This window comes from Cololabis saira, chromosome 8 (genome assembly GCF_033807715.1).
Source record: "Cololabis saira isolate AMF1-May2022 chromosome 8, fColSai1.1, whole genome shotgun sequence".
Lineage (NCBI taxonomy): Eukaryota > Metazoa > Chordata > Actinopteri > Beloniformes > Belonidae > Cololabis > Cololabis saira.
The window spans coordinates 45663809-45689169 of record NC_084594.1 but is presented as its reverse complement, the minus strand read 5'-3'; the positions used below and the strand labels follow the sequence as shown (position 1 = coordinate 45689169).

Genomic DNA, 25361 nt, shown 5'->3' with positions numbered 1-25361 from the left:
TATTATACTTATGACATATACCAGAGAGCAACCAAACGCCGCTGCATTGCATTGTGGGAAGTTTCTGCTTAGCTAGTGTCCATCAATCCACATGGATCCACTGTTCGATTTTGCCCAAAAATAAAATCTCAATTTTTTTCTCTCAAAATCCGATTACGATTATTTTGTGAATTGACAAAAGGCAAAGAAATTATTTCAAATATGCTGTTTTTTTATTGAACATTTGCCCCATTGGGCTTTAAGTGCAAACTTTGCTCTTATTAAACCAAAAATGAATGAATAAAGTGCAAAACTCTGTAAAATAAGTTGAAAAAAAGTTTAAAAAAATATAATAAAATATAAAGTTTTATCTCTGAAAAAAAAAAAATCAGCAAACCAGCACTTGCAAACACACAGTAAGTTATATTTCCAATTAAATAAAACAAGACATTTTCTAATTAAACTAAACTGGATCTTTGCATGCTAAATAATAATGCAAGCCATGAAGGAGGTAGAGGTGTGTAATGTCAGTCATTACATTTGCTATTCACATTTGCAAGTTTTTTGCAAGGAACACAAGCCGGTCTACGGCATCTGGCTTGAGGGATGCCCGGTGGCATGTTACAACGCCCCCTCCTACACTAAAGAGCCTCTCCGATGGGGCACTTGTCGCAGGTATTGAGAGGTATTTCCATCAATCATTAATATGGTATCAATCATTAATATGTGTGCAGACAAGGTTAAAAAAAAAAAAAAAAAAAAGAAAGAAAAAAAAGTGAAAAATCGATTTTAAGAGTTTCACATTTTAACATCGTTCTAATTACATAATCGCGATTACGATTTAAAATCGATTAATCGAACAGCCCTAATCCACACTAATACATTTCTCCAGAATGAGTATGGATAGTACATACTATTAAGTATGGATAGTACATACTATTGAGTATGTTCTAATGTTTCGGACGCACTAAAAAATCTCGCACACTCATTTTGCATACTCATTAGGGTGAAAGTATGCAATTTCGGACGCAGCAAATTAGTGTGGATTGATGGACACTAGCTAAGCAGAAACTTCCCACAATGTAATGCAGCAGTGTTTGGTTGCCAAGTACTGCGCAGATACGTATATGTCATAAGTATAATATTAAAGGAGCTTGAGGCTCCTTTTAAGAAATGAGACTCTCTAGCGCCACCCTTCACCACGACGGCCGTCGGAGGTACTGCAGCCAACAGTGAAGCCGGCACGGGAGAACGGGGAGAACGTGCATGCAGCGTCATGTGACGTCACATCCACAGGACAGCGCGGGAAATTCGGGCCCACAATTGCAGCACATTTTGCAGCACACAGCCTGTTCAAAGCAACGGAGAGATACACTAGAGGAATCATTCTTTTTGGTTTGGAACGCTTCATCTGACATTATTACTAGAAAACTTAAAACGTATACGAATTTCTTTTCATAAATCCTGCCTCAATCCTGCCTCATGCTCCTTTAAGTATAATAATATTATTATATAATATTCATATTATAATATTCGTATATAATAATATTATATAATGTCATCTTGTTTGGGCCAGGATAAAGGGGAAAGAGCGGAGCGGTGCTGCTACTGCTGCTGTTACCATGGTAACAGCTGCTACTGCTGCTGTGACAGTAGTTGTTACCATGGTAACAGCTGCTACTGCTGCTGTGACAGGGGTTGTTACCATGGTAACAACTCCCCCTCTCAACAGCAGGAAGTACCGTGTGGCTCTGAGTAGTACGTCCGAATTAATGCAGACTACTGATATTTACTCAAAAGTGTGCCGAACTTAAGTATACTTTTTGAGTATATACTGTTTACTATGGCATTTGGGACACACCGCAGGTCACGACGGCGGAAACCCATGTTCCTAGCCGGACACATATCCGGTGACACCGCAGGTCCGACAGGAAAACAAGCCCGCGGAGTACAAAAACACAGAGCACGAGTGCTCACGTGTTCGCAAATTAAACCAGATTAAACCAGATTCTCCTAACCCCCGCGAACCGCCCGCACCGGTACCGGCAGGATGCAGGCGGAGTTCCGGGCTCCGCGGCGGCGGAACCGGGTCTACGAGCACTACGAGGCTCCGCTGCCTCTGGGCTGGACCCGCGGGGAGAACAGACACTTCCGAGCCGAGCTCTGCAACCAGCACCTGCTGGTCTGCGACCCGGACCAGGCCCGCAGCATCTACACGCAGGTCTGAGCTCCGAGCCGCTGTTCTGCCAATCCTTGCTCCCTGCCGAGAAATGCTACTTTGTGGTTCTGCGCATGCGCACAGTCGATTTTCAAAGTTTGATTGGCATGTCCATGATTTCAATTCAAATTGGCTTTATTGGCATGAATGGTAACCATTGTTGCCGAAAGTATTCACATTCATTACTCAGGTAGAAGTACAGATACTAGAGTTTAAAAATACTCCTGTAGAAGTTGAAGTATCAACTCAAGTTTTTGACTCAAGTAAAAGTATAAAAGTACTGGTTTCAAAACTACTTAAAGTATAAAAGTTAAAGTAATGTAAGAGGGGGAAAAAGCCATTAAGGACAAAAGCCATTGAAAATGAATGCATCTTAGTATAATGCAAATATATTAAAGAACCATATATGTGTACTATTGAGCATTAACATGTGTTTCAGAGAGCAGGAGATATGATGACTAGTTGCCTATAAGTATTGTAATGGTGCAAAAAGTCAAACTTCAGAGGCATGTTATCATTTATCCTAACCTTTATTGGAATGTACATCCAAGTTTAGTTGCAGGAATCTGAGGGAACGGATGTAAGAACAAAAGTGGACAAGAACATCTGAAACAACCACAACCAAATTCACTCTATCCGGATGGAGCAATTTAACTGGATAGTTTTTATTAAAGGCCGAAATGAAATAGAGTAACGAGGCTGTTTTTAAAATGTAAGGAGTAAAAAGTACAAATAATTGCGTGAAAATGTAAGGAGTAAAAGTAAAAAGTCGTCTGAAAAATAATTACTCCAGTGAAGTATAGATAACCAAAATTTCTACTTAAGTAAGGTAACAAAGTATTTGTACTTCGTTACTTGACACCTCTGCGAAAGTAACAATGGTTACATATACTTACAATACAATTAATACATGAAATACAATAAATATTTAACATTAAATAACTAACACATGCATACAATGTATATACAGAACTATTTTACATGAATAGGCAGGGAGACTGTATAAGGATAAGGAGACTGTGTTGTCTGGTTGTGTTTCTCTCCATCTATGACATGCACTGATGTATTTAGCGGCTTCTAAAGCACTTTCCTTTTGTCCTGATCTGAGAGGGAATCAAAATCCTGGACTTGTTTAATTTTAGGAAAGAACTTAGATCTAATGTCGTTGTATTGTTCCCACTCTAACAGGAAGTGTTGTTCTGTCTCCAGCTGTCTGTGTGGACAGTGCCCACACAGCCGGTCCTCTCTGGGCTGTCTGGTCCTGGTCCAGGTCCAGGTCCAGGTCCAGTAGTCCTCTCTGGGCTGCCAGGTCTGAATGGCAAAACACCGGTCCACTTCAGGAGACCAGACTCTGAAGTTCTGGCAGCTTCGGCTGCAGCACCGCTGTTCTGACATTTTCTGCTGCTTTGCCAAAAAATGCTCCCTAATGGTTTTCTACCTTTGTAGAGCTACAATTTTACCGTGTTTTACTCCCTAAACCACTTCCTTGTCTCTTGCCAGGCCGTCATTGTAAATAAGAATGTTGTTAATGACCTGCCTGGTTAAATAAATGCGAATGACTGAATGAATATCAAATAAAACAATAGAATTTGTTTTTTTTTTGATAATCGATTGTGAATCTTAAGAATCAGAATTGAATCGATTCTTGACATTTGAATCGATACCCATCCCTAAATTTAATCCATGTTTGGGCAGTTTTAAGTTTTAAGTAAATGTTTTTTGAACTGGACCTGGTCTCAGGATCTAAAGCAGGGGTGTCAAATGTGCGGCATCCGGCCCGAGAGAGATTTTCATGCAGCCCGCGAGAAGTTTCCAACGCAAAAAAACGAAATGTTAATTTACTAAAAAGGAAGGCATAAATAATTGCCATGAATCGCAGCATATCCGATAATATATTTCTTCTACAAATCCATCGTTATTCCACAAAGAGAGCAGTTTTCTAGAATGCATTTGCCGATTTTATTTCTTTGTAGACGGTCGTTTATTTTTATTAACTGACTACTATTATATATTTTCGCAGGAAAAAAAACACTGCTAAAAAAGATGATAGAAGATATTTATTCTGAGAATTTCAGTTTTGAATACGAGGATAGTGACAAAGTAAAACAGTTAAAAAAGAAGTGCTGACTTTTTCGGCACACTGGCGTAAATATCCGCGCCAATTTTTAAAAATAAATACACTTAATTGTACTGGAAAAATCTCTAAATCACAAAGAAACACTCTCGGATGTAATAAGAACGATTTTGCTTTTAATTAAATTTCCTATAAAAAAGCGAAATATAAAAAAAACATACTTGTTTCTGTTTATCTTTGTAAAATGATATTAAAAGTATCTTACATAATTTGAAAAAAAAACTGAGAAATTTCAAGAGAAGATCCTGAAGAAATATATTTTACATAATTAGAGTGTAAACAAAGTGCATTTTTCCTTTAAAAGTAACTAAACTGATATTGAATTAGCTAGCAATAGTAAAAAAAAAAAGAATTAGAAAAAAAACTTTTCGCACTGTTTTTGTTATTTTCAGCGTGCGGCCCGCCAGAAAAAAATTGGTCAAATCTGGCCCGCCAAGTAAAATGGTCTAAAGCTTTAAAAATGTTTGGTGTTGTTTCAGGGCTATTTTGGTAAAGGCATCCTCTCCAGAGCCAGACCGGACCACAGCATCTCCGACCAATGGGAGCGTGAGTTTCCTCCACATCCTCCTCCGTGTCCGTCGTGTCAGCTCGGGTGCAGCCGGCCGTAGTTCAGCCTCTCTCCGTTTGTGTTGCAGAGCACCAGGGGCTGCGTCTGCCCGTCGTATCCCAGGCCAAGTCAGTGACCTCACACTCCGCCCAGACTGAAAGATGATGTCACATCCTGCCCGTTATGACCCTGACAGGTCTCTGACCTCCGCAGGTACGAGGAGCTGCTCCGGTGGGCGGAGGCGGCTCTTTCTGGCCAGGGGTTGGACCGGGAGGCCGTCAGTCAAACCCTTTCCAGACTGACTGGGGCGGTGGACGTGGAGGACGTGAGGAGGGAGATGGGGGGAGACGAGGAGGAGCAGGAGAACGGAGGCAGGAGGGAGGAGGAGGTGGAGCCAGAGACGCCACGGGCGGGGGTAGAGATGGAGCCAGAGGCCAAGAGAGCCTGCAGGTAGAGTGGCTCACTTCATCCTCATCACACTCTCATTCTATCCTAAAGTTTCTTTTTTCCAGACAAAGTTCCAACTTTTTACCTTCAATCTGACAGTTTGAAGGCAAGAAGTCGGAACTTTGTCTGGAAAAAAGAAACTTTAGGACAGGGGTGTCAAACTCATTTTGCTTGGCGGACCGGATTTGACCAATTTTTTTCTCGCGGGCCGCACGCTGAAAATAACAAAAACGGTGCGGAAAATCTTTTCTCTAATTCCTTTTTTTTTTACTATTGTTATCTAATCCAATATCAGTTTAGTTAATTTTAAAGGAAATATGAACTTTGTTTTGTAATTATGTAAAATATATTTCTTCAGGATGTAGTATGTTTTTTTTAATATTTCGCTTATTTATAGGGAATTTAATTAAAAGCAAAATCTTTCTTATTACATCAGAGTGTTTCTTTGTGATTTAGAGATTTTTCCAGTACAATTAAGTGTATTTATTTTTAAAAATTGGCGCGGATATTTACGCCAGTGTGCCGAAAATGTCAGCACTTCTCTTTTAACTGTTGTACTTTGTCACTATCCTCGTATTCAAAACTGAAATTCTCCGAATGAATATCTTCTATCATCTTTTTTAGCAGTGATATTTTTCCTGCAAAAATATATAATAGTAATCAGTTCATAAAAATAAACGACCGTCTACAAAGAAATAAAATCGGCAAATGCTAAGAAAATGTCGAAAACTGCTCTCTTTGTGGAATAACGATGGATTTGTAGAAGAAATATATTATGGGATATGCTGCGATTCATGGCAATTATTTATGCCTTCCTTTTTAGTAATTTAACATTTCGTTTTTTTGCGCTGGAAACTTCTCGTGGGCCGCATGTGGCCCGCGGGCCACACATTTGACACCCCTGCTTTAGGATATCCATCTGAAGACATAATGAACACAATAGAACAAACGCTTTCATTTCATTTCATTTTATTCTTTATTTCATAAAAAAAAATAAAAAAAACACTCACTCACTCATCACTCATCTTCTCCCGCTTTATCTGTTCCCGGGTCGCGGGGGCAGCAGCCTCAGCAGGGATGCCCAGACTTCCCTCACCCCAGACACTTCCTCCAGCTCTTCCGGGGGGAGTCCGAGGCGTTCCCAGGCCAGCCGAGAGACATAGTCTCTCCAGCATGTCCTGGGTCTTCCCCGGGGTCTCCTCCCGGTGGGACATGCCTGGAACACCTCCCTAGGGAGGAGGGACATGCCTGGAACACCTCCCTAGGGAGGAGGGACATGCCTGGAACACCTCCCTAGGGAGGAGGGACATGCCTGGAACACCTCCCTAGGGAGGCGTCCAGGAGGATCCGGTACAGATGTCCAAGCCACCTCAGCTGACTCCTCTCAATGTGAAGGAGCAGCGGCTCGACTCCGAGCTCCTCCCGGGTGACCGAACTCCTCACCCTATCTCTAAGGGAGCGTCCAGCCACCCTGTGGAGGAAACTCATCTCTAAGGGGGGAAACTCATCTCTAAGGGAGCGTCCAGCCACCCTGCGGAGGAAACTCATCTCTAAGGGAGCGTCCAGCCACCCTGCGGAGGAAACTCATCTCTAAGGGAGCGTCCAGCCACCCTGCGGAGGAAACTCATATCTAAGGGAGCGTCCAGCCACCCTGCGGAGGAAACACATCTCGGCCGCTTGTATCCGCGATCTTATCCTTTCGGTCACTACCCAAAGTTCATGACCATAGGTGAGGGTAGGTGCGTAGATTGACCGGTAAATCGAGAGCTTCGCCTTTCGACTCAGCTCCCTCTTCACCACGACGGTCCGGTACATCGACCGCATAACTGCAGACGCTGCACCGATCCGTCTGTCAATTTCATGCTCCATCGTTCCCTCACTCGTGAACAAGATCCCGAGATACTTGAACTCCTCCACCTGAGGCAGGACTTCTCCACCCACCCGGAGAAGGCACGCCACCCTTTCCCGGTGGAGAACCATGGCCTCGGTCTTGGAGGTGCTGATTCTCATCCCTGCCGCGTCGCACTCGGCCTCAAACCGCCCCAGCACATGCTGAAGGTCCCGGTCTGATGAAGCCAACAGGACAACGTCATCCGCAAAAAGCAGAGATGAAATTCTGTGGTTCCCAAACCGGATCCCCTCCGGCCCCTGGCTGCACCTAGAAATCCTGTCCATAAAAATTATGAACAGGACCGGTGACAAAGGGCAGCCCTGCCGGAGTCCAACATGCACCGGGAACAAGTCTGATAAAACAAAACAATTCAATACAAATGTTCATAACTTGTGAATGAAAAGGGAGCAGAAAGAAGAAGAATCTTATCTAATCTGTCCCTTTTTCCAAGAAATAAATTCACAAATAACATAAATTAAAAATAAAAAAAAACAACAACTAAGTAAATGAAAAAACTAAAATAAAATAAAATTACCGCCGTCTATTGGTATGTCAATCAAACTTAACTAACATATTTCATTATATTTCCTTAACATACAGGCTTTAACTGTTCTTTTGAATGTAATGTTTGATTTGGATTCTTTGTTTTCTTTATTCAGATTGTTCCATAAACTGATTCCTTTCACGGAAACACAACGTTCCATCAATTTAGTCCTGAATCTTGTTTTTTTTTTTTAAATCTCTGTTCCTTTTAAGTTATACTTGCTTTCTCTTTTTTTCAAATCTTTTCTGAATGTTGATTGTTAAAGTTTTTTTATGAGCTGCCCTAAAAGAAACCACAAGTTAGTTTATTTTCTGATTTAAAAACAACAAAATTGGATTCATCTGCGGCAAAGAAGTCCAGTAAAGACTGGTTCAGGTTCTGTTGACAAAATGGCAGGGGAAGGTGATTATCATCAAGCCCAACCTTCGGTTTTGAAAATGAAATCCAACATGGAAATGTCCGACAGTGCAGTTCCTCCCATGACTAGTGGAGCTTTTCCACCAGTACCTACTCAGCCCGACTCAGTTTGGTTCTTTCCCACCAGGGGTCTAACGTGCCGAGTAGATACTTTTCTGTAACTATTCTGTCGAGGTTCTAAGCTGCTGAGTGGGCTGTATCTGACATCATCACACTACAGACCACCGATTGGTCGGGGGGTTGGAGTCAGACGTCTGAGTCAGGAGGAGGAAATCAGAGAAAGAGACTCTGACGGATTCTGGTTCATTTTATTCAACCAGCAATGGCAGCAAAAGTCTGTTTCATGATCCAACTCTGTCTCAGAAAATTTGAATATTGTGATAAAGTCCTTTATTTTCTGTAATGCAATTTAAAAAAACAAAAAAAATGTCATACATTCTGGATTCATTACAAATCAACAGAAATATTGCAAGCCTTTTATTATTTTAATATTGCTGATCATGGCTTACAGCTTAAGAAAACTCAAATATCCTATCTCAAAAAATTAGAATATTCTGGGAATCTTAATCTTAAACTGTAAACCATAATCAGCAATATTAAAATAATAAAAGGCTTGCAATATTTCAGTTGATTTGTAATGAATCCAGAATGTATGACATTTTTTTTTGTTTTTTTAATTGCATTACAGAAAATAAAGAACTTTATCACAATATTCTAATTTTCTGACACAGTCCTGTATATACACAATCAAATACGTCACAGCAGCTTCACTCCAACCTCCAACTTCTGCTCCAGGAGCTGGAGCCGAGCCGAGTAGGTACTAGTGGAAAAGCTCCATAACAGACCACAATCTGAAGGGATAGGTAGCCGGCCGAGCCTGCCGGCTGATTCCCATCCCTTTGGACGGTTCTGGTTGAATTGGACCCTCTCAGGTTTAATAACCAGCGTCTGGACACGGTGTTCCCCACCTGCGCTCCGCGTGGCCCGGGACTCCCTCAGTACCGGTTCCTGACGTCTGAGGGGGCAGAACCTACAGGCCGCTCCCGCCTAGCAGGGATTCTGATGTTTGTTCGGGACATGAAACCTTGAACGAATGAATAAAAGCATTTTCCTGTCAACCTGAAGGTCACACCCACAAGATGCCAACCATGACCTCCATTCTGAAAGCAGCTCAGACCAGGACTCAGATTCCAGCTCCAATTCGGAAGCTGAGCCCCCTCCTCTGGTACCAGGTCCTGGGTTTATCCTGGTGGCCCCTGAAAGTGAGGTGAGTCGTCATGTGAAGCTGCGTGTTTCAGAAAGGACGGCTGTTGTGTTGATGGTGTGTGTGCGTGTGTGTGCAGGACGGAGGTGGCGTCAAGGAGCTGAAGCGGAGTCCAATATGTCTGTCGGAGTACCTGCAGCTCAGTCCGGAGGAGGTAACATGCATCTTTTAAGAGCTTCTCTACGGTGGCCGACAAGGGCCAAACGCACTGCAACGGCCTAATGTATCTCAGTTAAAGGAGCCGTCTGTAAGAAATGTCCAAAACTGGTACTGCAGCCACTTTCAAAATATTGTTGAGCGGCGTGTACCCTCCCCCTCCTCCCCCCGACCAGAGGTTGCCAGGTAGGCTGCAGAATGCAGCAGGAACGTAGGCTGCCATGGCTGCAATAATTAGAGCGGAGCTGGCAACCCGGATGCCGAAACAATACTGACTTGGTGATTGGGAGATAGGTGGAGGGTGGAGCTTCAGAAACAATACTGACTTGGTGATTGGGAGATAGGTGGAGGGTGGAGCTTCAGAAACCATACTGACTTGGTGATTGGGAGATAGGTGGAGGGTGGAGCTTCAGAAACAATACTGACTTGGTGATTGGGAGATAGGTGGAGGGTGGAGCTTCAGAAACCATACTGACTTGGTGATTGGGAGATAGGTGGAGGGTGGAGCTTCAGAAACCATACTGACTTGGTGATTGGGAGATAGGTGGAGGGTGGAGCTTCAGAAACAATACTGACTTGGTGATTGGGAGATAGGTGGAGGGTGGAGCTTCAGAAACAATACTGACTTGGTGATTGGGAGATAGGTGGAGGGTGGAGCTTCAGAAACAATACTGACTTGGTGATTGGGAGATAGGTGGAGGGTGGAGCTTCAGAAACAATACTGACTTGTGATTGGGAGATAGGTGGAGGGTGGAGCTTCAGAAACAATACTGACTTGTGATTGGGAGATAGGTGGAGGGTGGAGCTTCAGAAACAATACTGACTTGGTGATTGGGAGATAGGTGGAGGGTGGAGCTTCAGACCAAAACAAAAAATGACAACATAAACATCAGTTGAGGGCTGCAACTCCTCTTTTTAAACTGGAATATCCTGGCTTGAGTGCTGTTGTCAGTGACATAAGTATTTGAAATGAACATGATTTTTAAATGTCTGTTGACATATCGGGGTCATTTTATGATTAGTTTTATTATTGCTCTTACATACAGCTCCTTTAAGGAAAACAGCTTCAAGTACAGAAACGATTCAAATTCACAAACTCAAGACGAGGTAAAAAAAGAGGAACGTGGTGCAAATGACAAAAAACGTGCTGCAAAAAACAAAGACAAATGCAGCATCATCAAACACGCTGCAAATAGAGAAACGATGCAAAGCACAAAACCATATAAAACAAGAAACCATCTTCAAAAGAAAAACGCTTCATAACCGGTGCAGGTTTGGAGCACTTCCGGTTGTAGTAACCGGTCAAGAAGCTACTGCTGCTAAGGAATCAAGAGGAGGGAAGGAGAATATGTCGTTTAATACCAGCAACTTGATTAAACATCTCAAGACGCATCATAAAGCTGAGGATACAGAGGTTGCTAATGCTACTGCAAGAACTCAACAGCAACATTAGCTCAGGTTCTGCAGAAGAAACAGACAATGACAAGAGACAAGTTAAAATAACGAGACTCTAACCGTTATATATTATTATTATCTAGCGCTGGTTGAGCAGCCACTGTCAGCTGGAGAAGACGAAGGATTTCTCTTCACAACGCACTCGAGCCACGATATGATGTTTTTATTTACACAGAAAGATTATTATTTGTTTAAAATAGTTATTCTACTCATTTTATTTTTATTTTTATTGAATTTATCTGTTGCAAATAAAACCTGTCTTCCAATTCATTGCATTTTTCATTGCATTTTTAGCCTAGTTATTTCTGTGGTAGAAGTATCGTATCGGTACTCGGTATCGGCGAGTACACAAGTTAAAATACTCGTACTCGATCTGAAAAAAGTGGTATCGGGGCTTCCTTACTTCTTCTACCGTCTATGTTGAGGTGAGGGGTTGTGTAAAGCCGTGTGTCTCCACAGGCCTTCTTCCTGGTGTACGGCCTGGGCGTCCTCTCCGTCTACCTGCAGCAGGTAACTCATATCTGCTGTGTTTCCTCTCAAACTGTAACGTCTCATCTGGAGCTGACATCCCTCCTGTGCTGTGATTGGTCAGGAGCCTCTGTCAATCACTCAGCTGTGGAGGAAGTGCCGGTCACTGCTGCCAGACTTCATCAGCTCGTACGCCGCCTATCATCACTTCCGCAGCAGGGGGTGGGTCCCCAAGGGAGGGGGCGGGGCCAAGTACGGTGTCGACCTCAGTAAGACACACACACACGCACGCACGCAAAAAAATGAAAAGTCTTGTATCAGCCTTAGAATAAAGGCGAAAGGCGAAATGTCGAGAAAAAGGTAAAAATTTCGAGAAAAAAGTCAAAATGTCGAGATTAATGTTGAAGTACAATTTCGAGAAAAAAAGTTTTCCATTAATTGTGAAATTGGATGGAGATACTGGCTTGGCTGTTCTCTGAATCTCCGTTGCCGTGGCTACCACCTGGCAGTTGATCCAGCGCAATGATTTTAAAGTTATCAGGCAATTTGACCGAACTTGTTTTCTAGGTGTAGGTGATCACTGTTAATGGACACCTGCCAGCCAATCAGAATGGAGTATTCACACAGACCGTGGTATAATTGGGTTTAATAGGTCATGTGACTTCTGTGTCACAAGGGTTTAAAGAGTTTAAGTTTGGTTAGGCACCAGAGGTGGTAGTAACGAGTTACATTTACTCGAGTAAGTTTTGGGAAATGTTGTACTTTTAGGAGTAGTTTTGAATCACTATACTTTTTACTTTTACTTGAGTAGATTTGTGAAGAAGAAACTGTTACTCTTACTCCGCTACATTAGGCTACGTTGAGCTGTTACTTTTCTTTTATCCCTTTTATCCACGTACGCGTCAATCTCATGACATCACTGGGTGATTCTTTGGGAAAAATGTTTGTTTTTGCATGTTTTGTCACATTTACACAGACTCAAACACACACAGAGTTTCTATGAGTTCATGTTTGTTCTAGTTCTGCCTGGTTAAAAAAGAAAAGTACAAAGGCTTGAAATGTTGTGCTACTTGTGCTTAGTTTATTTTTTTATTCTGTTAATATTTAATTTATTTTATTATTTATTAAAGTATTTGAATTTACTTTAAGATTATTTTAATTTAAGCTATTTTTTTATTAATTTTAATTTATTGTATTATTTTATTGATTTAATTTGCCAGAAGATGATTATTTTGTACTTTTGTCTGTTTGAATGGTTGTGTTAAAAAAATAAATCAGACGTTACTCAACAGTTACTCAGTACTTGAGTAGTTTTTTCACCAAGTACTTTTTTACTTTTACTCAAGTAATTATTTGGATGACTACTTTTACTTCTACTTGAGTCCTATTATTCTGAAGTAACAGTACTTTTACTTGAGTACAATTTTTGGCTCCTCTACCAGCTCTGTTAGGCACTAAACATATTTTAAGATATGGCATCAGCAGGTACGCAGGTTCTGATGTTGTTTCTTTACGTCTGCTTGCAGTGTTGTACAGGAAAGGACCTCCTTTCTACCACGCCAGGTAACACACACACACACACACACACACACACACACACACACACACACACACACACACACACACACACACACACACACACACACACACACACACACATTTGGGAGGAGGACATGTTTTCAGACTGTTACCATCCTCTCCCTGTAGTTACTCTGTGGTGGTGGAGCGAGTTGATGATGCGTTCAGGGGTTTGCCACTGCGTCCGTTTTCCTGGCGTTCCCTGGCAGCTCTCAGCAGGATCACCGGTAACGTCTCCAAGGTAAAGCAGCTCGTCACATGTCCTCTGCCCGGCGCCTCGCTACTCACTTCTGACCATGACCTGCGTGCTTTCACAGGAGCTGATGTTGTGTTACGTCATTTATCCTTCTGGCCTGACGGACGCAGAGCTGGACTCACCCGCATGCCTGAGCAAACTGAAGGTTCAGGTAACGAGCCATTCATCTGGATACCTGCGCCTTAAACACACACTCTTGAATTATTCAGTTCAGTTGAGTTTGTGAAGAGCTGGTCTGAAACCCGTTTGACATTCTTCTGTCTGAACCAGGTTCATCCAGAAATGGCAACAGGTGGAACAAGCAAACCCAACAGGAGAAATACCTGGTTGTTCTATGGCCACGGTTACATGATGTTTTTTAATTGGGAATTAATTATTCCAAATTAAATCATTCAGAATTAAACTATTTTCCTTCGAGTTTACATGGAAATAGTAATTCTGAATTGAGGTTTACATGGAAAACACGTTTGATGGTCTTTCTCCAATTCCTCTCCAGGTCTGGGGGTTGGGAAGGTTCTGATTGGATAGGGGGGGGACCGGAAGTTAAACTACCGGAAGAAAAACTAACTTAGCTGCTACAACTTTGAAAAGCTCACCATGTTTCCTGTTTCCATCTGTTCTTTTAATTATTTCCAGGTCCTCCAAGCTATTTATTAAATAAATGTTCTCTGCTCTTGACCAGCGTTTACTGCGTGCTGCCGTTTTGAAACTTTGTCTGGAAAACCAGCCCAGCGCGGAATGTACAGGACTGTCTCAGAAAATTAGAATATTGTGATAAAGTTCTTTATTTTCTGTAATGTAATTAAAAAAACAAAAATGTCATACATTCTGGATTCTTTACAAATCAACTGAAATATTGCAAGCCTTTTATTATTTTAATATTGCTGATTATGGCTTACAGTTTAAGATTAAGATTCCCAGAATATTCAAATTTTTTGAGATAGGATATTTGAGTTTTCTTAAGCTGTAAGCCATGATCAGCAATATTATATAACAGTGAAGCCGGCACGGGAGAACGGGGAGAACGCACATGCAGCGTCATGTGACGTCACATCCACAGGACAGTGCGGGAAACTCGGGACCGAATTGCAGCACATTTTGCAGCACACAGCCTGTTCAAAGCAACGGAGAGATACACTAGAGGAAACATTCTTTTTGGTTTGGAACGCTTCATCTGACATTATTACTAGAAAACTTAAAACGTATACGGATTTTTTTCATAAATCCTGCCTCAATCCTGCCTCATGCTCCTTTAAAAAAGATTTAATTTTAATTCTGAATTAAAGAGGAATTGAACTTCCCATGTAAACACACTCAATGTCTCTCTTGTTCTCAAACACAACATGTTATACATTCACTCCCACACACTACAACACATAGTGTGTGTGTGTGTGTGTAGGAGGGTAGCTTTTGTTTAACGTTGCTGTGTGAGCCCTCTGTTAAAGGAAACATTCAGTCATTTTGCGATAATCATTTTATTTGTACTCAAAACATCAGAGAATCAAGAGAGAAACTCAGAGTAACAACCAGGCGAACGATAGATCTCAATAAAGAGGACCGATTCATTGGATAACAAGTCAGATAGTCAAAGAGGTTGTTACTTAGGCTCCGTTTCCACGTAGCAAAAACAGTGGTCGTTCGTTTACACGAAAACGAAGCTCAAAGTCTCCAAAAACCATCATTTCTGAAAACTCCGGCCAAAGTGGAGATTTGCAAAAACTCCGTCTTCACGTTTGCTTGTAAACGGAGAGAAACAGATATTTAGTCTTCAGAACGTCACATTATGAGACAGAAACGTCACCAGCGTCATGAGTGACACCTGTGGTTACAATTAGTTTGGCCACCGTCAATATTTTCTTGTATTTTACCTGTTTTATATTCTAAAGTCACACTTAAAAGTAACTCCACTTCTCTGTCACTCCAAACCAAAGACTCTGGTTCATCTTGGAAGTAACTGGAAGTTACTCGTGTCATTTGTTGATGTTTTTTTCCAGGATTCTGATTGGCTAGCATGACTTTATCTTCTCGTTACACTGCCCCCTGTAGGTTTGGCTGCTCATAGCACCTTAACAGCTATTTATTCGGGATTGTGTAAATGAAGAGATTTTGAAAACGATCTGATGTATCCATCCATCCATCCATTTTCCGCCATTATCCGGAACGGGGTCGCGATTTGATGTAAATGATGGTATTTTTCAAAACGTAGAGGGGGAAATAATTGTTTTTGTAAATACCCGGCTGTTTTCTCCGCATTTAGACTTTTTTCTCCACATTTTGACTTTTTTCTCCACATTTTGACTTTTTTCTCCACATTTTAACTGTTTCTCGACATTTTGATTTATTTCTCCACATTTGGACTTTTTTCTCCATATTTTTGACTTTTTTCTCCACATTTTGACTTTTTTCTCCACATTTTGACTTTTTTCTCCACATTTTGATTTTTTTCTCCACATTTTGATTTTTTTCTCCACATTTCGACTTTTTTCTTGACATTTTGACTTTTTTCTCGACATTTTGACTTTTTTTCTCCACATTTTAAAAATTTTCTCCCCATTTTGACTTTTTTCTCCACATTTTGACTTTTTTCTCGACATTTCGAGAACAAATGTGGAGAAAAAAGTAAAAATATGGAGAATAAGTAAAAATGTTGAGAAAAAAGTCAAAATGTGCAGAGAAAAAGTCAAAATGGTGCCAGCAGCTGCTGGCACCTGCTCATGAAGTCTTGTCTCTACAGGAAGTGATCGTCAGCAGGTGGGTGTCCTCCAGAGAACGGACTGAGCAGGATGACATCTGATTGGCCAATAGGAAAGGCTGATGGACAGTGATGGAACCCAGAGACTGATGGACGCCAAACAGAAACATGATTGTTGTTTCATGTTTAACATCCAGTCAAGCTGCTGAGGACAGAGAAGAAGCTGCAATGAGCAGCACTGATGACGATGTCCATGTGGAGTCTGGTTACCGTGGTAACAGGTGTTATTCTGAGTTTAGGCTGATGTTCAAAGTCTGACCTTGATCCTTCTCCTGAACACTATTTATTTGACCTGGATGGAAAATGTCATAATGAGGGAAACTGTGAATCTACCTGAACTACTTCTCTGAGACGCCAGTCTGCCGCGTGGATCTACAAATCACTTACCAGGATTTGTGGATGTGCTACGAACATGATTTCCTCACCAAAGTTGTGATTTAAACAATAAAAATAAACTGAAGTGAAACACAGCTGCTCAGCCTCATTTTCCCTGAGTCAGTTCCAGAGGTGTCAAGTAACAAAGTACAAATACTTCGTTACCTTACTTAAGTAGAAATTTTGCTTATCTATACTTCACTGGAGTAATTATTTTTCAGACGACTTTTTACTTTTACTCCTTACATTTTCACGCAATTATCTGTACTTTTTACTCCTTACATTTTAAAAACAGCCTCGTTACTCTATTTCATTTGGGCCTTTAATAAAAACTATCCAGTTAAATTGCTCCATCCGGATAGAGTGAATTTGGTTGTGGTTGTTTCAGATGTTCTTGTCCAGTTTTGTTCTTACATCCGTTCCCTCAGATTCCTGCAACTAAACTTGGATGTACATTCCAATAAAGGTTAGGATAAATGATAACATGCCTCTGAAGTTTGACTTTTTGCACCATTACAATACTTATAGGCAACTAGTCATCATATCTGCTGCTCTCTGAAACACATGTTAATGCTCAATAGTACACATATATGCTTCTTTAATATATTTGCATTATACTAAGATACATTCATTTTCAATGTATTTTGTCCTTAATGGCTTTTTTCCCCCTTACATTACTTTTACTTTTATACTTTAAGTAGTTTTGAAACCAGTACTTTTATACTTTTACTTGAGTAAAAAACTTGAGTTGATACTTCAACTTCTACAGGAGTATTTTTAAACTAGTATCTATACTTCTACCTGAGTAATGAATGTGAATACTGAAGACACCTCTGGTCAGTTGGGTGGCCCCCCAAGAGTTAAAAAAAAATAAAATTAAAATAATTTTTTTATGTGTGAGTGATGATTCATACATTATCAAAGGTATGTTATTGTACAAAAACACAATAAATATTATTACATAGACAATATTATGTGAACAGACTAGACTACTGCTGGCATATTAACTGCTGCCTCTCGGCTCTATTTGTTTGATGTCATTCGTTTATTCTAATGTTTTTGTACATTTGAATTTATTCTTATATGGAGAACATATTTACAAGGTACTGTTTATCTAAGTTGAGTGATTTTAATTATAGTTCTAGTTTTTGTAGTACTTTGTTGTTGCACATTGCTGTTGCAGTTTATTTAAAACCAAAATTAAAGTAGATAACGTGTTTACTGTAAATGGTTTATAAATGTATTTGTTGGCGCCTTTCTGAGCACCCAAGGACAAGGACAGGATCTATTAGATCATTATTTTTTTTTTTTAGTATGCCTACACTGTAGATGACACTCAGTATCACTTAGTACTATATCACTTTAAATATTAAGTGTAAATCAACCCCAGGCTGCTCTTGTAGCTGAATTTGCTCCATTTCAGATTAAAAACCATAGATGGTAAAAACCTGCCAGGCTGACAGTAGGATGATGGAAACAACACTGCTGCAACTGTGACCTTTGACCTGTTGCTTCTCTGTGCTTTTCTGCAAGTTTGTTAATCTGTTGTTGCTTCCATGGTCTTAATCACTGTGGATTACAATCTAACTACAACAAAAATTTCTTACATCTAGTTTTACAAGTGTATTTGTAATGACAGGGAAGAACATGAAATAAGTTTATAGTGGGTGTGTGAATGATCAATAATCAGTATTATTGGCAGTAATAGAATGATTAATAATCAGTATTATTGGCAGTAATAGAATGATCAATAATCAGTATTATTGGCAGTAATAGAATGATTAATAATCAGTATTATTGGCATTAATAGAATGATCAATAATCAGTATTATTGGCAGTAATAGAATGATCAATAATCAGTATTATTGGCAGTAAAAGAGGGCCCCAAAATCACATTTTTCTTGGGGCCGCATGCAGGCTTGGGCCGGCCCTGGTAACAATAATAATGTGGATGCTGTGTTTTGGTATCGCGCGACCGAAGTCTCGCGAGACCACCCGAGCTCGCGAGTTCGCCATTAAAGCGCTGAGCGGAGCGTGGACAGGTGATCTCCAGTGGGCCCGCAGAGCGACCGTCGCCAGGTTATCTCCCCCCAGCGAGTCGCTGCGGATCCAGGTAACACCGCTCTCTGCCCGCCGCAGCCGCCGCTGCCCGGCCCCGTAGTCCCGGGAAGTTCCGCCGCAACTGGCGACGTATCGCGAGAGGCCTGTTAGCTGCTAGCGAGGCTGGCCGCTGGCCGCTGTGAGCCTCGTGATCCGGGGAGCGGGCCCGGGCTGGCCCCGTGCTGGCCCCCGGGGTCTCCGGGGCCAGCTCGGGGCCCCTGGGGGCTGGACCCGGAGACCCCGGGGACCGGACTCTGGCTCCGCCACGCCGATGCTCCTGGCAGGGGCGCCTCAAAAATGTTCTTCTTTTTACTTTCTAACTTGTCTGCATATATATATTAATGGTTAATACCATGTTGGTAAAAACCTAAGGCATATATATATATATATATATATATATATATATATATATATATATATATATATATATATATATGCATTTTTAATATAGATCGTATATATTTTAATGTATCATATACATTTTATTATTATATATTTAATTTTTTTATATTTATTTTTTATTATTAAGCTCAGAAATACTTTTTTTTAACTTTATAACTAGTCTGCATATACTGTATATTAATGGTTAATACCATGTTGGTAAAAACCTAAGGCGTGTGTGTGTGTGTGTATTTATATATATATATATAGATATGCATCTTTAATATATATCGTATATATTTTAATATATATCGTATATATTTATTTATTTTTATTTGTTTTTATATTTTTTTTTATTAAGCTCAGAAATACGTATAATTAAATATAATAATTTTTACTTTCTAACTTGTCTGCATATATATATATATTAATGGTTAATACCATGTTGGTAAAAACCTAAGGCATAATATATATTATATATATGTATTTCTTATATATATATATATATATATATATATATACACACACACGCACACATTTTTTTTTTAATATTCTATATATATTTCATTATTATTGTTATTAGGCTCAGAAATACTTGAAGAAAGACCTACTGATATGCATTTGGCCCAAATGATTTGGGATGAAATGCATAACTGATGATAGAATCTATGTGACCGACAAGTATTTTTATTTATTTTTTTTATTGAGGCAAGTGGGGTGGCCAGCAAATGTGTAGGGGGGGGCCATGCCCCCCCCTGGTGGGGCCACTGGCTCCTGGTGCAGCGACCAGAGCAAAGTTCTGGTCCGCTGCTGTGAAGTCTGTTCAGGTCGAGGCTTGGTACCTGATTTGTGCACCGGCTGAACGTGCGATGTGACCCAGTCCCAAACCCCTGCCAAATTCTAGCCCTTTAACACACTAATCAGGTGCACTTGTTTTTATTTAATTTGAATTCCTTGTATGTGCTATATCTGAACGTCTCAGGTGTTTTAATGTCACTAAAGTGCCTCCACATCTCCACTGTATGATCATACTGCAAGGGACACATGTGTGTGTCAAGCTTTATAAAGAGGTACTTCTCAGTTGAAATAACTAATCACAATATAACGGAGAAGGGTGTAGTTGGGTCGTTTAGTAGAAGTCACTATCACGGTGAAACCTAATGAAAATATGAAACATTTTTTATTTTTTCATTTATTTATTTATTCAAACAGGTAAAAACAAAAAATAATCAGAATACCGGTACATAAAATGTTTATACAAAAAAAAAAACATAAGCAAAACAAAGCGAATTAAAGAGACAACTCCATACGTAGATAAATATTTGTTTCAACTTACTTGGTGATTTGCATGATTTCTTTCATCTTTGCAGTTGTTCCACAGATTAACCATCACTGATACACAATGGGTTTTGATGTTTGTTCGTACATGCTGTTTTTTTAAATTACATATTCCCCTGGGATTGTCTTTATTTTCTTTTATTTGAACATAAACGGCTGTCTCATTTGTCTCTTGTACTAAAATTCGGCCTTGGTTAAAAAGCTAAAGCCACTCCAACCCTAAACTAACTTGACTGGTCGTCTTCCACTCTAATCCCAAACAGTCGTGTCAGTCTGTTCCCATGTGATAACTGGCCGTTCAAATGATCCCAAATGCAGCAACAAATCTAGATCGTAGTAAAACAATCGTGGTTTTGGACGGGCTCAGTCAAGGTTCATATCTCAAGCCGTTTAAAACGTGGTAAAACTTTAAGAGAGCTGTTACTTGACCCAATTTCATCTGAGAAATGTGACGTTTGCTGTCTGTGTGTTTTGAAACAGCGCAGTAGCAGAATGGCAGACGACCTGGACATCGAGGCGATGCTGGAGGCTCCGTACAGGAAGGTGAGTTCCTGCCCTCCCTGCTGCTCGGACCGTCAGCCCGGCTCTACTGCTGCACAACCGCCACCAGAACCTTGGTGCCTTAGTCTGTCACAGGCACCATCTCATTTTATATTTGACTCATTCATTGACTACGTTTACATGCAGTCAAAATTCGGGTTATTGCTAATATTCCGGTTACTGAAACATTGGGAATATTCCGTTTACATGGTGATTAATCATTTGGGATATCTGGATCAAACCAGCGTGGAGAACGTGATGACGCAATTACCATCATTTCCACTTCTTCTTCCTGTATCCAAATTCAAAACAAATGCTGCTTCGCGCAACTTTTCTCTCACCTTCTTGTAAATCTTCTATCCCGGTACTTTCTACCGTCTACAAATGCAGAAATGTTCCTATCCTTCATTACATTTATGAAGTGATTAGTCTCCTCCTGGTCTTGGTTTCTCCGTGTTTATAAGAACTTCCTGGACTCAAAAGACCAGGATTCCTTGTGAACAGAGCATGTGCAGAAAACAAATTCCTGTTCCGTTTGATGGGGATATTCTGTTTGGCGTTTACATGACCCAATATTCAGGTTTTAAAAGGAGTAACCCAGGGGTCTTATTCGAGTTTTTAAAAATCCCAATATGAGCAAATTGGGGTTATTCAAAGGGGTTATTGGTGTTTACATGGCCGTGCAAATTCGGGTTATTGCCAATATTCAGGTTTTAAAAGGGTTATTGATGCATGGAAACGCAGTCACAGATTGCATTTGGGGAATAACGTGCCTTGATTTTAATCTTCCGATTCCAAAAGACAAAAATTATGTGGATACAGATTCTTAACATTTAATTGTAAAAGCAAGAACAATCCTGAAGGGATTTCAAAAAGGATGCAATATAGCTACTAACGGTTGTTGCATATACTTCCTAAATGTTATCTAAAAACACAGAGAACAGAGGGGCTTCAGGGTCACTCATCACTATGGTAACCGTGTCAGCAAGCAGGATAGAGCTCCACACCGTGATATCAGAATTCCCAGCATGCAACACTCCTAGAGTGTTAAGCTGGAACGGGCGAGTAGGATGTTCCTGCGCCGGTAAACGGTAATAACGATGCTCCATAGCTGTTGTGCACCGGGATGCCAGAATATTAAAAAGGGGGGGGGGGGGGGGGCAGCTTTTTATCGGATTTCTAAATATCCAGATGATGAGATAAACTCATTTATGCCATAAAATGCAAGCGAGACAGCTGACTGATGAGAGCAGCCCTCACCAAAGCCCGGTGTTGCAGGGGCTCCAAGCTCAACACCATCCTCCCTGGAACAAGCCAGGCCTTCATAGGAGGCTCCTTTAGTCTTGGGAAGGATTCACCTGCAATAAATACATTTTTTAAAAAGCACCTGCATGATAACTATTTATCATAATAATAATAATAATAATAATGACTTGGATTTATATAGCGCCCTTCTGCCGTTCTAGGCACCCAGAGCGCTTTACAGAAAATCATTATTCATCCATACACATTCTGTCCAGTGGTGGTAAACTACATTTGTAGCCACAGCTGCCCTGGGGCAGACTGACGGAAGCGTGGCTGCCATATCGCGCCTAACGGCCCCTCCGACCACCACCAACATTCATACACATTCATACACATTCATACGGGGCAAGGTGGGTAAGGTGTCTTGCCCAAGGACACCACGACAGCAAACTGGGACAGAGCGGGATTCGAACCGCCGACCTTCCGATCATTGGACGACCCGCTCTACCACCTGAGCTACTGCCGCCCCCGTAGATAGACGTCATAGACGTTTGAAATGAATGCATGAAGTTATGCCTTAAAACTTTTCTTTCTTCTTTAATTCATTCATTAAAAGAGAAACAAAACAGTTCAATAAAATTACAACAAATCTCTTTCCTTGAATGAAAGGGAACAGAAAGAAGACTAAGCTTATTTTATCGGTCCCTTTTTCCTAAGAAATCAAATTTCAATTAATGTAATAATAAAAAAAACTCATTACAAATTAAGCAATTTAGGAAAAAAAACACTTTCCAATAAACGTAATGGTGCTAAAAAGAGAGAGAGAGAGAAAAAGAAAACCCACCTAACTTAACAATTATCATGACATTTCTTCATCAAACTGGTTTTATTCGCACAGTAAACAAAGTCTAATTTATCCTGTGAAAATCCACGCTAACATTTGATTCTAATGAACATGCTGATTAAATTAGCTGACTGTGTTGATGTTGTGCCTTTATTTGGCACCTTTTGTTAATGAAATGAATGAAGTGCCACTTACACTTCCAATAATGACAAAATAATCCTTGGCTGATTGTTGTTCACAAATCCTGGGCATAATGTCCATTTATATCCCTCCCAGGCTTTTGTAATTTTTAAGAAAATCCCCGGAGTAGGACGAAGGAAAGTTGCTCAAGTAGTCATAGACAGCTCCGTTGCAGTTTTGAAGCCTTTAAAAAGTATTCCTGGAGCATTGTAAGGGTCAGTAACATTTGGTGCGTTTACATGGGAAGTTTAATTCCTCTTTAATTCACAATTAAAATTAAATCTGATTTAAAATGAGTAAAAATTACCATGTAAACACCTAATTCCGAATGAAAATGGCCATTCAGAATTAAACTTAATTCCGGAGTAAGCGGCTGGTTTATTCCGATTTTAAATCAGAATAAAATAATTCCAGATCATGTAAACACTCATTCCTCTTTAAATTAATCCCGGTCTTTCTTTTCTGCTCGTTCCCTCGCCCGTCTGTCTCCATGATCTTATATTCCACGCTGGGCTGGTTTTCCAAACAAAGTTTCAAGATGCAGCAGCAGTAAACGCTGGTCAAGAGCAGAGACCATTTATTTAATAAATAGAAATAATTAAAAGAACAGATGGAAACAGGAAACATCAAAATTGTGAGCTTTTCAAAGTTGTAGCGGCTAAGTTAGTTTTTCTTCCGGTAGTTTAACTTCCGGCCCCCCCCCTATCCAATCAGAACCTTCCCAACCCCCAGATAAAGCCCATCAAACGTGTTTTCCATGTAAACCTCAATTCAGAATGACTATTTCCATGTAAACTCGAAGGAAAATAGTTTAATTCTGAATTATTTAATTCCAAATTAAAAAACATCATGTAACCGTGGCCATTTAAATCTGGAATTATGTTTTTATAGTGAACTATTTGTGAGTCCTACAATGTAAAGCAGAGGCTCTTTCAGTGGTTTCAGCCTAACTCCATTATTTCCAGTGGGACATTTAGCTGTTTTTATTTAGGAATTTCAGACCGTATGATGAATTTCTTAAAAGTCAAAACACATCATTCCTGATCGAGTCAGTCTTTTTGTTGTCTTTTTGGAGTTTTTCTCAAAATTTTTGCCTTTGTGGAAAGTGCTTAAATTTTGTATGGAAAAATAAAAGCCAGATAAAACCCCACATTGATCAACATCTAATTGCAGTTAGTTCATATAAATAAAAGCAGTTTTTCTTTTAAACATTTAAAATGAGGGATTGTAGCACCCTATGATGTAATAATTTCCTGAAAATGTAATAACGCCTGAAAAATGTAATAAAATTTGCACTTAACTCAATCGAAAATGTAATAAAATCCAATAATGTAATAACTTCACCAATAATGTAATAACATATCCTGACTGATATTGTAATAACATTTTTACCGATAATGTAATACCTTATTACATTATTGGGAATTTATTAAATTTTCTGTCTTTTTTTTTTTTCTTTTCCAAAACTGATAATGTAATACTTGACAAATAATGGTAATATATATGTTCATTTTCAGTCCAGAGTTCTACATTTTGTTTTTTAAGTACCGGTATTTAAGAATGTTATATACACTGGATTTGAAACACCAGAATGACTATTGAGTTAAATAGCAGACTTTGAGTACCATTTAATACATTCCCAATAACGTAATAAGGTATTACATTATTGGTACAATAATGTAATACATTACATTGTGATTGCAATATCCGTCAGGATATTTTATTATATTATTGGGGAAGTTATTACATTATTGGGTATTATTACATTTTTGATTGAGTTAAGTGCAAACTTTATTACATTTTCAGTCGTTATTACATTTTCAGGAAATTATTACATTATAGGAAATTATTACATTATAGGAAATTATTACATTATAGGAAATTATTACATTATAGGCAGCTACAGGGATTTCGCGTAAGCTGTCAGGCGTTGGTCTTTAAAGGCCCTGGGGAGCGTCATGAGCAGTAGAGCCGGACTGATGGCGATCATGATGATGGCCATGATGATGATGGAGGCCGCGTGCCCTCAGACTGTCATAAATAAATGCACATCTATCTCTCTTTGTAGACTTGCCTAACGATTTCTCACCTGTACTTCCCTGAATGCCAGTGTGATCTGTCACAGACACCAAGGTAGTAAAAAAGCCCCCATCATGCTTTGCTGTTCTGTGGTCCCCAATGGTAACATGACTGGTTCCCTGGATAACTCTGAATAAACTCCCCCTCTAGAGGAGGAGCTGATTCTGGAGGTG

General features: G+C 40.1%; 2 protein-coding genes across 5 annotated transcripts in view; both read left to right on the top strand.

Moving 5' to 3' along the window:
* Nucleotides 1–1913: 1913 nt before the first annotated feature.
* tsen2 (TSEN2 tRNA splicing endonuclease subunit) lies at nucleotides 1914–16912 on the top strand. 3 transcript variants are annotated; one of them, XM_061728107.1, is made up of 12 exons: nucleotides 1914–2200; nucleotides 4811–4877; nucleotides 4967–5006; nucleotides 5092–5328; nucleotides 9303–9444; nucleotides 9521–9595; nucleotides 11512–11562; nucleotides 11645–11789; nucleotides 13047–13083; nucleotides 13228–13339; nucleotides 13416–13505; nucleotides 16089–16910. In XM_061728107.1, the coding sequence occupies exons 1-12, from the start codon at nucleotides 2030–2032 to the stop codon at nucleotides 16146–16148; spliced, it is 1227 nt and encodes a 408-aa protein (XP_061584091.1). In that variant the 5' UTR covers nucleotides 1914–2029; the 3' UTR covers nucleotides 16149–16910. The 3 variants fall into 3 exon arrangements, 2 of the variants coding, with proteins under 2 accessions (XP_061584091.1, XP_061584092.1); XM_061728108.1 differs by having other exon boundaries at nucleotides 2139–2200; nucleotides 5075–5328; nucleotides 16089–16912; XR_009782994.1 differs by lacking the exon at nucleotides 16089–16910 and having other exon boundaries at nucleotides 9303–9439; nucleotides 13416–13500.
* Nucleotides 16913–18479: 1567 nt separating this feature from the next.
* The window catches only part of LOC133449016 (RNA-binding protein 39-like), a 29607-nt gene continuing 22725 nt past the window's right edge, over nucleotides 18480–25361 (top strand). Inside the window, exons 1-2 of one of the 2 annotated variants that reach the window (XM_061728094.1) lie at nucleotides 18480–18594; nucleotides 20781–20843. In XM_061728094.1, the coding sequence (XP_061584078.1) occupies nucleotides 20793–20843 (51 nt within the window). In that variant the 5' untranslated portion in view covers nucleotides 18480–18594; nucleotides 20781–20792. The remainder of the gene's footprint in view (nucleotides 18595–20780; nucleotides 20844–25361) is intronic. The other variant, XM_061728095.1, reaches the window with a different exon arrangement.

Excerpts from the sequence above, each read along its gene's own strand:
- tsen2 (XM_061728107.1), top strand. The coding sequence starts at position 2,030 with ATGCAGGCGGAGTTCCGGGCTCCGCGGCGGCGGAACCGGGTCTACGAG. Across the intron at positions 4,878-4,966 it reads CATCTCCGACCAATGGGAGC|AGCACCAGGGGCTGCGTCTG; the intron begins GTGAGTTTCCTC and ends TTTGTGTTGCAG. Across the intron at positions 5,007-5,091 it reads CCCGTCGTATCCCAGGCCAA|GTACGAGGAGCTGCTCCGGT; the intron begins GTCAGTGACCTC and ends TGACCTCCGCAG.